Below are 13,510 nucleotides of genomic sequence, written 5' to 3' on the forward strand. Positions count from 1 at the left end.
CCTAGCCAAAAATAAACATACAGACATTTTCCAGCCAAGGAGAGGGCTCACAAAAGTCAGAAATAGTGATTAAATTAATCACTAACCTTTGATGATCTTCATCTGGTGGCACTCCCAGGACTCCATGTAACACAATAAATGTTCATTTTGCTCAATAAAGTCCCTCTTTATGTCCGAAAACCTCAGTTTAAATTGGTACGTTATGTTCAGTAATGTATTGTCTCAAATAACATCTGTTGAAATTGCAGAGAGCCAAATCAAATTACAGAAGTGTTATACATAGGATTAAAGATACACTTCTTGTTAATCCAGCCGCTGTGTCAGATTTTAAGCTTTGTGGTGAAAGCAAACCATGCTATCATCTGAGGATAGCACCCCATCAAACAAAGACAGACAATCATAATTCAACCCGCCAGGCACGACACGAAACTCAGAAATAAAGATATAAATCATGCCTTACCTTTGATGAGCTTCTTCTGTTGGCACTCCAATATGTCCCATAAACATCACAGATGGTCCTTTTGTTCGATTAATTCCATCGTTATATACATATCCAAAATGTCCATTTATTTGGCGCGTTTGATCCAGAAAAACACTGGTTCCAACTCGCGCAACATGACTACAAATATCCCATAAATTACCTGTAATCTTTGTCCAAACATTTCAAACAACTTTCCTAATTCAACTTTAGGTAATTTTAACGTAAATAATCAATAACATTTCAGAAGGGATAACTGTGTTCAATACCGGATAAAAACAAAATGTTGCGAGCTTTCAGGTCGTGTGCCTCTTTCAAACAGTACACTTCACTCGACCCTCGTTCTGGACAGGCGTACTTCTTCATTACTCAAAAGAAAAACATTAACCAATTTCTAAAGACTGTTGACATCCAGTGGAAGTGATAGGAACTGCAAGCAACTGCCTTAGAATTCTAGGTTCCCAAATTGAAAAGAAAGTGACCTCAAAGAAATTATTTCATGGATGGTTTGTCCTCTGGGTTTCGCCTGCCAAATAAGTTCTGTTATACTCACAAACATCATTCAGACAGTTTTAGAAACTTAAGAGTGTTTGCTATCCAAATCTATTAGTAATAGGCATATCCTTGCTTCTGGGCCCGAGTAGCCGGTAGTTTATTTTGGGCACGCTTTTCATCCGGATGTGAAAATACTGTCCCCTAGCATAAGAGGTTACAAAAATGTTAAACGCCCACAGCACCCGTGAACCCCCCCCCCCCCACACACACACACACAAAAGCCACATCCCCTTACCCACTAACACTGACTTTGCTAATAAATATTTTGTGGAGTGGAAGATGCCCTTGTTACGGTTGTAATGTGTTGTTGTCTCATGTAGCTATCGTAGCACTTTCCAGCAGTCAAATCACCAAATTAACCTCTAGTGGTCTCATGAGTGAAATGTTAAAATCATATTTTTCAAAACAGTATATTTAATAAACATTATCAAAAAAACTTTGTGACTCTGATTTAGCCCACTGCAGTAGAAGGTTAAAGAACTCTGTGTGACCCTGATTTAGCTCACTGCAGTAGAAGGTTAAAGAACTCTTTGTGACCCTGATTTAGCTCACTGCAGTAGAAGGTTAAAGAACTCTTTGTGACTCTGATTTAGCTCACTGCAGTAGAAGGTTAAAGAACTCTTTGTGACCCTGATTTAGCTCACTGCAGTAAAAGGTTGAAGAACTCTTTGTGACCCTGATTTAGCTCACTGCAGTAGAAGGTTAAAGAACTCTTTGTGACCCTGATTTAGCTCACTGCAGTAGAAGGTTAAAGAACTCTTTGTGACCCTGATTTAGCTCACTGCAGTAGAAGGTTAAAGAACTCTTTGTGACTCTGATTTAGCTCACTGCAGTAGAAGGTTAAAGAACTCTTTGTGACTCTGATTTAGCTCACTGCAGTAGAAGGTTAAAGAACTCTTTGTGACCCTGATTTAGCTCACTGCAGTAGAAGGTTAAAGAACTCTTTGTGACCCTGATTTAGCTCACTGCAGTAGAAGGTTGAAGAACTCTTTGTGACCCTGATTTAGCTCACTGCAGTAGAAGGTTGAAGAACTCTTTGTGACCCTGATTTAGCCCGCTGCAGTAGAAGGTTGAAGAACTCTTTGTGACCCTGATTTAGCTCACTGCAGTAGAAGGTTGAAGAACTCTTTGTGACCCTGATTTAGCCCTGATTAGCCCTGATTTAAAAGGTTATTTAAGATGATTCTGGATAAGAACGTCTGCTAAATGACTAAAATGTAAATAGAAAATAATCTATTAGTGCATCAAATATATTTTTCCCCTTTTCATCTCTCTCTCTCTCTCTCTCTCTCTCTATCTCTCTCTCTCTCTCTCTCTCTGTATATATATATATATATATATCTCCCTACCTCCCCTTCTACCTGACACTCCCCAAAAATATTTCCTTCAGACTGCATCCAGGTTTTTTTTAAAATATACTCTCCAGAAGAAAAAAAATATTTTCAGAAGGAAAGTAATACAATTATACTGCACTGTCTACCACGTCTATTAGTCCTTATGGCCTTGTGATACTAAAAATTACACCTGCCTGTGAATGAAAGCCTACTCAGTATAAGGATATAGAGGACGCCAGCAGTCTACATTATGGCCTGTATGTGTCTTTGTGTGCAAGGTTAAAAGGTTGCTAAATAGGGCCATCCTGCTAACACAAGAGGGCGTGTTTTGGTCTAATATGCCCCGTTGGTTCCTCAACTCATTTAATGTTGGCCTGGTGAGCTATTCAGAAATCGGCCAAAAGGTTGTTTGTTCAGAGTCAGAGATGTGTAGTCTAGTCCATATACAGAAATAGAAATATGACCGTCACATTCCGATCTGTAGACGTAGATTCTGTATTGAGGAATGTTGAATATACTTATTTCAACCCTTTATTGTTGGCCAATAAATCGGATATATTAACTAAACTGATTGGTCAACAAATTATAATACAAAAAACACAAAACCATCCTATTGAAAATGCTTGTCCAGGCGTAGCCTGTACCTACTGAGAGAACCCATTATGCCCACCCGTCCCACGTTGTTTCTTTCTCTACTCAGTTATTATCTGATGCCCCACAATGTGAGTTTGTATTCCAGCCCGTGTCGCGTCGGGTTTAGGGGTGTCATTATGTGTAATTATATATGCTAATGACGGTTGGGTTGACAACCCTGCAGACTGACGAAACACTGTAATATTGATTTTAATCACATTATGACCATGTCTGTAAAATACATAGAAACCACAAGCAATATTTTCCCAAGACAAATTGTATAAAACCATGCTTACTTTTTGTTTGTGGTTATATCATTTCAATATTGGTTCATAATGTGAGTAATTCGGTTCCGTTTTCAACAAACAAAATATTCAATTAAATGTAAAGATATAGCATTGTAGATATATAGTCGATGACCACAACCACAATGTGATGGACAACAGCGTTTTTTATTATTATAATAATATGTTTTTAATAACCTTTACTTAAGTCAGTTAATAACCTTTACTTAAGTCAGTTAATAACCTTTACTTAAGTCAGTTAATAACCTTTACTTAATTAATATGACATGGTTAATTGCCTGATTCAGGGGTAGAACGACAGATTTTTACCAGATCGGGGATTTGATCCAGCAACCTTTCGGTTATTGGCCCAATGCTCTTAAGCACTAGGCTGCCCTGCCGACTCAGATGTTTAACCAGATAATGTATATTACACATCCTTGCATGCTACGTTGATTCCCTCTCCAAAAGAAATAACGTACATCGTAACAGGCCTATATAAAACGGCATGCCCAAAGATAAACAACATAGCTACTCTGGGCTGCATGTAGCCTACCATCGACCAAATATGCGGGAGGCTCGTAGCCTATTGCTTTGTTGAATTGGGTTTGTAGACTCGAAAATGCAAATTCATAATTTAATATCAATGACAACGTAGAAACAAAGCCTTGTTCGGTGGAGTATAGACTGATCAAGAATAGCACCCGAGAGGGGGTAGTTGGACTCATCCAGAATAGGACCCGGGTAGGTTGGGTAGTTGGACGGATTCAGAACAGGAGCCGGGTGGGGAGGGTAGTTGGACTCATCCAGAATAGGAGCCGGGTAGGGGGGTAGTTGGATTGAAGTATATGTGATCCAGAAAATGAGCTGGGAAGGCATGTACTTGGACTGGGCTAACAGCAACAGCTGCTCCTTTCTTCATAACCAATCAGCATCCCATAAAGATGACGTTTCGGTGTCCTACGTCAGCCCGATGGCGATAGAGTAGAGTTGGTGCAAGGGAGTTTGAGTGGGAGATAGAGACTAGCGCGCCCCATCACAACACAGGGACCAGGCACCGGAGAACAGACCCTCTCACACCCCCGCCCTCTCCACCGACTAAGAACAAGTCCGGCTGCAACACCCCGGTTAACAATCAGCCAGCACCGGTCAGTACACAGGCGACTGCTCTATACCCGCAGTCCGGAGGAAAAAACGAAAAATAAACAGCTTCAAAACTGTTGCACCACGTTTTAAAAGTGGACCTTACGCCGCCTTACTTCTTGGACATGGGCGATATGGGGGATCCACCGAAAAGTGAGTGGAGCTGGTTTGGCTCGGGATGCCATTCAAATCAAGTGTCTATTCTATTCTATTCTGAGTGATGCAAAACTGAGGCTAAATTAGACTAATTTCTACGTCGATTTGTTTTCTTTGCAAGTTTGTCACCGGTTTGTGTAAAGTTTATTGTCTTAGCAGTTCCCATTTAATGAAACGTTTCCACCCGAATTGTCTTTACAATTCCGATATCAAGGATACACCATTTCAATGCCTGTAAAGTTACTTTAGATCGTTGAAAAGCAGCGCGCATTAAAACTAGTCTATAGACCAATCATAAATAATCTTATTATCGTTAATAACCAACGTGTATTATATATAATAAATTAAAACAAATAAGTAATTAATATTATTATTATATTATTATTATTAATATGGTTGTTGTTGACATTGTCGATTATAGTATTTTTCCCTTGTTGAATAGATGCTTGTTCTCAACAGCAAATGTAGAACCCCTTCCTGACGACATTACTATGGGACATTCATTATACTCAATATAATCTTTAGAATCCTCCTAATTTATATTCTAATATTTTTCTCCTGACTTTGTTCTCCAGAAAAGCGGCTCATATCGTTGTGTGTCGGCTGTGGGAACCAGATCCACGACCAGTATATTCTGCGGGTCTCTCCGGACCTCGAATGGCACGCTGCCTGTTTGAAGTGTGCAGAGTGTAATCAGTATCTGGACGAGTCTTGTACCTGCTTTGTCCGAGACGGGAAAACCTACTGTAAAAGGGACTATGTTAGGTAAGAGCTGTTTGTTATGAATATCATAGTTGTTGTAAACCATTGTTTATTATTGATTGACTGGTTGACACATTCAGGTATTAACTGTCTATAGTATCATAACATACACGGTTATACATGGGACGTGAACATTTATTTGCTAACATATTTGAATGCTCGGGAAAACGATATTTTAAAGTAGGTCATATTTACATATTCTACTATTAAAAAATATATATTTTATATTTTCAGACTACATGAGGTTACTATTGATGATTAGCATATTTGCAATGAACTGTTTATTATATTGTCTTTATAATCATAGACTACAGCAATAGACCACAACTGGGTTTTCTATTGAAAAATAAACAGATATGTTGTTGAAACCACATCAGGACTGACACCGTTTTGACAGAACATGAGGCTACATGTTGACCACGTTTGCATATGCAATACAAACATATTACCAACATATTATTTAATGTAGCCTTACAGCAATATTTTGCAGAATTGATGACCATAAAGTGAGTCAATGGATCGATTTTAATAACGTATAATTGGCCAAATACATTGGACCTACAACTAGTCTACAATTGAATTTAGATATATTTTAATGATTTGTAGAGTTATCGCCTGTAATAAAAAATAAAATAAAAATAATAATAATAATGATATTATGAGTCTTCTAGGAATATTTAGAGTTATACTAGGTCTATATCTCTACGCTCATGATATTGGTTCCATTCTTCTCTGTTTCTACAGAATAGGTCTGTGCTTTGTTTTTAATAATGTACTATTATAAAACGGGTTTCAAGTCATCTCATGTGGTATAAACATAACTAAATATTAAGGCCTAACAATCCTGCTTCTGCTTGTCCTATTATGTCTGGTGTCCAGCCACAGCATTAGCTTAACAGTGGGCCTTGGTGCCTTGTGACACCGTTAGCTGACTCTAACCGGTCACCCAATCTCTCCTAACCCTCTAGGTTATACGGGATAAAGTGCGCTAAATGCAACATCGGTTTCAGCAAGAATGACTTCGTGATGAGAGCGCGCTCCAAGGTGTACCATATCGAGTGTTTTCGGTGTGTGGCCTGCAGCCGACAGCTCATCCCGGGGGACGAGTTCGCTCTGAGGGAGGATGGCTTGTTCTGCCGGGCCGACCATGACGTCGTGGAGCGGGCAACAATGGGCGTCGGAGACCCCCTCAGCCCCCTCCACCCGGCCAGACCTTTACAAATGGCAGGTAGGTTAACAATTTATATCAATGGCAGTGGTGTTTTTTGTTGTTGTTGTTGTTGTTGTTGCTTTCAGTTGGCTTGTATATGTGTTGTTGGTGTTTGGCAATTAGATTGATGTTGTATTAGTTGAAAAGTTTGTTTTCAGGCAACGGGCATTGGGAATATTTGTGAAGAGGGGCTGTTGATTTGGAGCACATGAAGACACAGATGAATGTATAGCATCGTCGATACAAACGTTTTTTAATTGGCCTACGTTTTCCAATGTTCGTAACACAATACCAAACAAATATAAACAGATACCACGAAACGTTTCATTGGAGTATCTTGCCGTGATGTACCGAGTTGATTTCAACAGTAGGGGCTGCGTTTCAATGAAAACGTGTAGCTCCAAATGCATTCTGGAATCATCTGAATATGATATGCGCATCTATTGGCTAATATAGTTGTTTATGTCATGAATATAGCCTACGTTACTATTGGCTAATATAGTTGTTTCTATGTCATGAATATAGCCTACTTTACCATTGGCTAATATAGTTGTTTCTATGTCATGAATATAGCCTACATTACCATTGGCTAATATAGTTGTTTCTATGTCATGAATATAGTCTACATTACCATTGGCTAATATAGTTGTTTCTATGTCATGAATATAGCCTACGTTACTATTGGCTAATATAGTTGTTTCTATGTCATGAATATAGCCTACGTTACTATTGGCTAATATAGTTGTTTCTATGTCATGAATATAGTCTACATTACCATTGGCTAATATAGTTGTTTCTATGTCATGAATATAGTCTACATTACCATTGGCTAATATAGTTGTTTCTATGTCATGAATATAGCCTACATTACCATTGGCTAATATAGTTGTTTCTATGTCATGAATATAGTCTACATTACCATTGGCTAATATAGTTGTTTATATGTCATTAATATATATAGCCATATATATAGCCTATATTTCTATTGGCTAATATAGTTGTTTATATGTCATGAATATGAATAGCCTACATTACAATTGGTTAATATAGTTGTATATATGTCATGAATATATATATATAGCCTACATTTCTATTGGCTAATATAGTTGTATATATGTCATGAATATATATATATATATATATATATATATATATATATATATATATATATATAGCCTACATTACTTGATAAAATAAGCGGCGCGACGTTATTGTGAATCACAAATGAGGATTGTATATATTTGATTATTATTAGGTCAATGGTGTGGTGTATGTCACTTATGAAATCATTCGCATTTGCGAGTGCTCTTTGTCAAGGTACCTCACAAGAGGGAGAATATCTGAGCAACGTCTTTCTTTACATAGTTCTAGCTGAATTATGAGGCCCTCCTAGGAATTCAGATATAAACGGTGTTTGTTTGTTTGACTTAAAAAAAATAACAGTCGGTAGTTTACTTTATATAAAGATGAAATGATACATTCTTTTCGTGTTGAAGTTTAGGGGCCTACAGTCTAGATTAAATGTAACGTGTCACAATAATGATGTATTATTGTATTATGTGGTTTTTGGGTGAATTATACAAGCCAGTTAGTTGGCCACGCACTTCAAATTGTCGGAATATACTATTTCCTCAGACTGCATACATGTTAGGCCTATGTGTAACCGATAGTCGCAGTTAGTGCTGAGGTTATAACCGGATTGGAAAACATACTACATAACCGGAAGCTCGGTCAGATGGCCATAGCAATATTTTTACGAGACTTCGTTCTTAATGAATTATTAAATCAAAAGGTATCGCACCAATCTAGTGAGAACCCTTTTCGACTTGATGTATCTATAAAAAAATAAAATAAACTACGTATTTGACAGTCCACTCTTTCACATTTCCTGCGCCATGGTCCACGTTTAACGCAGAAAATATTGACCCCCTTTTCCAATAGAGGTAATTTAGACATATATGCTAAACGTGACAAGAGCGCACTTTCACTAATAGTAAAAAAAGAAAATGAATGATATATAGGCTAATATCAAAGTATATCAACGTATAGCCCATCCATGCGTAATAAGGTGATGTGTTCATTCAAAACCCCAGTGGTAGGCTATCTCTATAAGCTACAATACATGACAATGCTCTTTCTCTGTTGTGGATTTTAATTGAATTTTAGACAGTAGTAAATGGGAAACGGGGATACCTAATCAGTTGTACAACTGAATGCCTTCAACTGAAATGTGTCTTCCGCATTTAACCCAACCCCTCTGAATCAGAGAGGTGCGGGGGGCTGCCATAATCGACAGCCACTTTTTCCACGCCCGGGGAACAGTGTGTTAACTGCCTTGCTCAGGGTAGAAAATGTAGGCCTAATAGAAGTTTGGACAACTGAAATGTGAACAGCAGTGATAATGATAGGTCAAGGATGGGGTTGGTTGATAGCTGTAGTAATAACATATTACCATAAGACCCGGATAACATCACGCTGAATGGATACTCCATACTAGGCGTCGTTTTGTAAGCTACCATGAGTTACTGTACTGGTATACTTTTGAGAGTGTACGTTTTTGTAATCTCAATTTTTGTATTCAACAGTGTCTTTATATATCCATGATGTTGAAGTGCCGATAAATAATATTTATTCTGTATTTCATCCTCTCTTTCTCAACAGCAGAACCAATATCAGCCAGACAGCCCGTGCTTCGACCGCACGTCCACAAACAACCGGAGAAGACCACACGCGTACGGACAGTTCTTAACGAAAAGCAACTCCACACTTTGCGGACCTGCTACAACGCAAACCCCCGACCCGACGCTCTGATGAAGGAGCAGCTAGTCGAGATGACCGGTCTCAGTCCCCGAGTCATCCGGGTCTGGTTCCAAAACAAGCGTTGCAAGGACAAGAAGAGGAGTATTCTGATGAAACAGTTACAGCAACATCAGCCCGACGACAAAACGGTGAGAACCCTGTCTGGTCTTTATTTAAATAAAGGATTCAAAACAGTGGTGTTCTTATCGGTCCAAACGCTGGTAGCTGTTGTAACTGTTCCATTATAATACTTCTATTCTTGTCTGGTCATTTTGTTTTCATTAAATAATTGAGGGGAAAATAGAAACGGGGAAAAGGTCGTATACGTCTGCCTATGGATGGATGCGGGAGATATATCCACATGCAGGCGCATGACTTGTCCCTTTTTTTTTTACTTATGCCACACACACACACACACACACACACACACACACACACACACACACACACACACACACACACACACACACACACACACACACACACACACACACACGCACGCGCGCACACACACACACACACACACACACACGTCTACATGATCGTTACGCACAAACATTTCCATCATATTCTAAATAGCTAATGCTGTTGTTGTTGTTGGGTCAATGTTGACATGCTAATTTTAAACTTTATATGACGATCAGTTTCTCTGGGACTATCTGCAGAATATCCAGGGAATGACGGGTACACCGATGGTGGCGGCCAGCCCGGAGAGACACGACGGTGGTTTACAGGCAAACCCAGTGGAGGTGCAGAGTTACCAGCCGCCTTGGAAGGTCCTCAGTGACTTCGCGTTGCAGAGTGACATGGATCAACCCGCGTTTCAACAACTGGTGAGTCCAGTTAGAGGCTGTACTATAACACAACTGGTGAGTCCAGTTAGAGGCTGTACTATAACACAACTGGTGAGTCCAGTTAGAGGCTGTACTATAACACAACTGGTGAGTCCAGTTAGAGGCTCTACTATAACACAACTGGTGAGTCCAGTTAGAGGCTGTACTAAAACACAACTAGTGAGTCCAGTTAGAGGCTGTACTATAACACAACTGGTGAGTCCAGTTAGAGGCTGTACTATAACACAACTGGTGAGTCCAGTTAGAGGCTGTACTATAACACAACTGGTGAGTCCAGTTAGAGGCTGTACTATAACACAACTAGTGAGTCCAGTTAGAGGCTGTACTATAACACAACTGGTGAGTCCAGTTAGAGGCTGTACTATAACACAACTAGTGAGTCCAGTTAGAGGCTGTACTATAACACAACTGGTGAGTCCAGTTAGAGGCTCTACTATAACACAACTGGTGAGTCCAGTTAGAGGCTGTACTAAAACACAACTAGTGAGTCCAGTTAGAGGCTGTACTATAACACAACTGGTGAGTCCAGTTAGAGGCTGTACTATAACACAACTGGTGAGTCCAGTTAGAGGCTGTACTATAACACAACTGGTAAGTCCAGTTAGAGTCTGTACTATATTACTAAACTGTCTGTCTGGTAGACAGTGTGAACGAAATCACGAATAACGATTAGAGTAACATTAGAGTAAAGGTTAGGTTATTGTCATTTTAAGTTTATAATATTTTATATTATTTTCTGTAATTTAGGCTATTAATATGGGTCGTATTGAGGTCGATATGTGGATTCATTCTATTGTATTGTCTAAAATATTTTAATTAATATGTTGAATAATGTAATCTTATATATTACATTGTTCCTTTGTTTTGTTCAGGTCCATTTTTCGGAGGGAGGACCTGGTTCCAACTCGACAGGGAGCGAAGTCGCCTCGATGTCATCCCAACTTCCAGACACACCCAACAGCATGGTCTCGAGCCCTATAGAGGCGTAGGGCCTCGAGGACCGACTGTAGACTATTGACTATTGTCATATTTCTGACTGATGATGAAGTGATGCTAGTTGGGCAAAGGGGCGAACTGACTGAAAACTGAAAGAAAAAAAATAATAACTCGGGGTTGAAAGAAACAAAATGTCACTGAATCTCTTGTTGATTTCATTCGAACTGAGAGATTAAAGAGAATCCTCCTCCCGCAACTGCACGAAGCCTCTTTAACGACGAAACAACCCCCTGGTTGTAGTTTTACACTGTGAAGACAATCATGGATTATTACCCCACCTAGATCTGTCCATATGTCCGTCATACGTCCGTCCGTCCACTCGCCGCAAAACAACCCTGGAGAAGAGGAAAGGAGAGGACAATGGAGCAGTCTATGGGCTCTATCCAATCTGTGTTGCTGAAGCGTTACATATTGCGCGACAGACATTTAAAGCTAATTTCCTATTTAGCTGACATATACAGCGATTAACATGAATGCAGTCTCCGCTAACGCGGGGTGAACATTGCCTCTTTCAGTCACGCTGCAACGCCGAACCTCAGCTATACGGTTTGAATAGAGCCCTAGAAGAAGTGCGTGTTTCCAGGAGCCGCGGAGAGAGCGCATCTGCCTGCACCATAAAGTGTCTGCGACTCATGCGTAGCGAGATCTGTAGATCTCACTACGTCATACATGACTGGTGCTGCCCGTTGGAAACTCCTGGTAACAGTTCGACAAAAACAATTTATAATACTACACCACACATACACTCCTGGACCAACGGACCTCTAGGAAAAATATGAACTTTAATATTGAAGATGAAATCTGGTTCTACATTTGCACATTGTTGTGCATAATGTTTGAATATACAAACAAATGACTGGCTATTCTGTTTCTCTAAAATAACTTGACCTGAGATTCGCCTCCTGATAAGATGCCGTTTGGATGGGATTGCAAATATTGCTATTCAATTATTTTGTTATTATCTCCTTGATAAAGCCCAAGTAAGGCCTACTTAAGCATTGCAACAAGGTATACCTCTATTTTGCCACAAGCTACGTGGGACTTTTATGTGTGAGTTTGTGTCCATTCAAGAATATGTTTTTTTTTTTTCTTTCCCAAAGATGTGTATAAGTTATAATGATCGTTTTTTTTTTTCGTTTGTTCCTGTTAAACAAAATTATTTATTATTTATTGTTGAAAGACTTGCCACTTTTTTTTGTGTAACTTTCTTTACTGAAGTAAAACAAGAAAAACGATTGTACCGTGGTCTCCGATTTATCTATCCTAATTGTATGCGTCCTGTCCCTTTCTATATATTACTAATAAAACAACGCCATGTGTAGAAATATATCTCCAGGATTATTTCACTAATATTACGGCAGATACAGTATGCATCTATCTTTGTCCTCGGGCTGAATTCATCCTGTTATTTTACACCTCCTTAGGACTATATTGCAATGTTCCGTGTTTACTTTGACTCGGTTAAACATAACATTTTGTGATAGCAGTTACTGAGCAATACGACGTCTATAATATAGTCTGCATCTCTCTTGGTCTTCGTTCTGCAATCATCCCATCATTTTACACCTGTTTTTGGCCTAGTATATATATATATATATACTATGATTAGAAGTATACTCGGTTTAGATGGAATGTATGAATGGCATTTAAAAACAGCATGAACTTGTATAACAACATTCCATATAGACTACTGCGTGTTGGCTCAACGCTTCGATGATGTATGATAAAATTCCATGATAGAGCAGACGAAATGCAAGCTACAAGCTATCATAGTTAGTTACTACTGTCAAAATGTGTTGGTTATATAATTCTGTGGGTCCTGTATAGGCTAGCTGTCCGTGTTGATTTGGCATATGGCATTTGGCATTACGCATAAAAAGCAATTTACCCACTCCATACCCTAATACATTAGACAGTTGCATTTATCTTAAATCCATGTCGCTGCTTTAAATGATTGATTATGAGCAAGTGACTGTACAATGGCGGGCCTCATATGCATTTTAAAACTAAACTTGAACACATCTCATGGACACATAACTCTGACCTTGGGCCCTGGTAACTTGGCAAGCCTGGGCTACTCGGTAGGTGCAAACCGGGTTTGTAAGCGGGCAGAGATGCGCGCGTCTTTCCCCTCCGGTGACTGTAGTTAGCCTTTCACATTTGTTACACCTCCTAACATTGACAGAGTATCTCAATCCGTTGAATACGTTTGAAGAACGTATATATAATATATATAATATATAATAATCATTACAATTTACACTACCGTTTTGTCACTGTGCATGTGAAATTGTATTACATTCTAA

The 13,510-nt window shown here is 39.1% G+C and overlaps 1 protein-coding gene across 4 annotated transcripts; it reads left to right on the forward strand.

The window, feature by feature from the left end:
- Positions 1 to 4,074: 4,074 nt before the first annotated feature.
- LOC110525150 (insulin gene enhancer protein isl-1) lies at positions 4,075 to 12,444 on the forward strand. Of its 4 annotated transcripts, none has more exons than XM_036979219.2 (6): positions 4,075 to 4,580; positions 5,159 to 5,348; positions 6,314 to 6,573; positions 9,217 to 9,503; positions 10,020 to 10,187; positions 11,081 to 12,444. In XM_036979219.2, the coding sequence occupies exons 1-6, from the start codon at positions 4,553 to 4,555 to the stop codon at positions 11,195 to 11,197; spliced, it is 1,050 nt and encodes a 349-aa protein (XP_036835114.1). In that variant the 5' UTR covers positions 4,075 to 4,552; the 3' UTR covers positions 11,198 to 12,444. The 4 variants fall into 4 exon arrangements, with proteins under 4 accessions (XP_036835114.1, XP_036835115.1, XP_036835112.1 ...); XM_036979220.2 differs by having other exon boundaries at positions 4,231 to 4,580; positions 9,220 to 9,503; XM_036979217.2 differs by having other exon boundaries at positions 4,277 to 4,580; positions 9,999 to 10,187.
- Positions 12,445 to 13,510: the final 1,066 nt, after the last annotated feature.

The sequence above is a fragment of the Oncorhynchus mykiss genome, chromosome 6 (assembly GCF_057628025.1).
Source record: "Oncorhynchus mykiss isolate SJ-2025 chromosome 6, ASM5762802v1, whole genome shotgun sequence".
In the NCBI taxonomy this organism is placed as follows: domain Eukaryota; kingdom Metazoa; phylum Chordata; class Actinopteri; order Salmoniformes; family Salmonidae; genus Oncorhynchus; species Oncorhynchus mykiss.

Coding starts and splice junctions, on each gene's coding strand:
- LOC110525150 (XM_036979217.2), top strand. CDS start 4,553: ATGGGCGATATGGGGGATCCACCGAAAA. Junction 6,574..9,216: donor CAGACCTTTACAAATGGCAG/GTAGGTTAACAA, acceptor CTTTCTCAACAG/CAGAACCAATATCAGCCAGA. Junction 9,504..9,998: donor ATCAGCCCGACGACAAAACG/GTGAGAACCCTG, acceptor TATGACGATCAG/TTTCTCTGGGACTATCTGCA.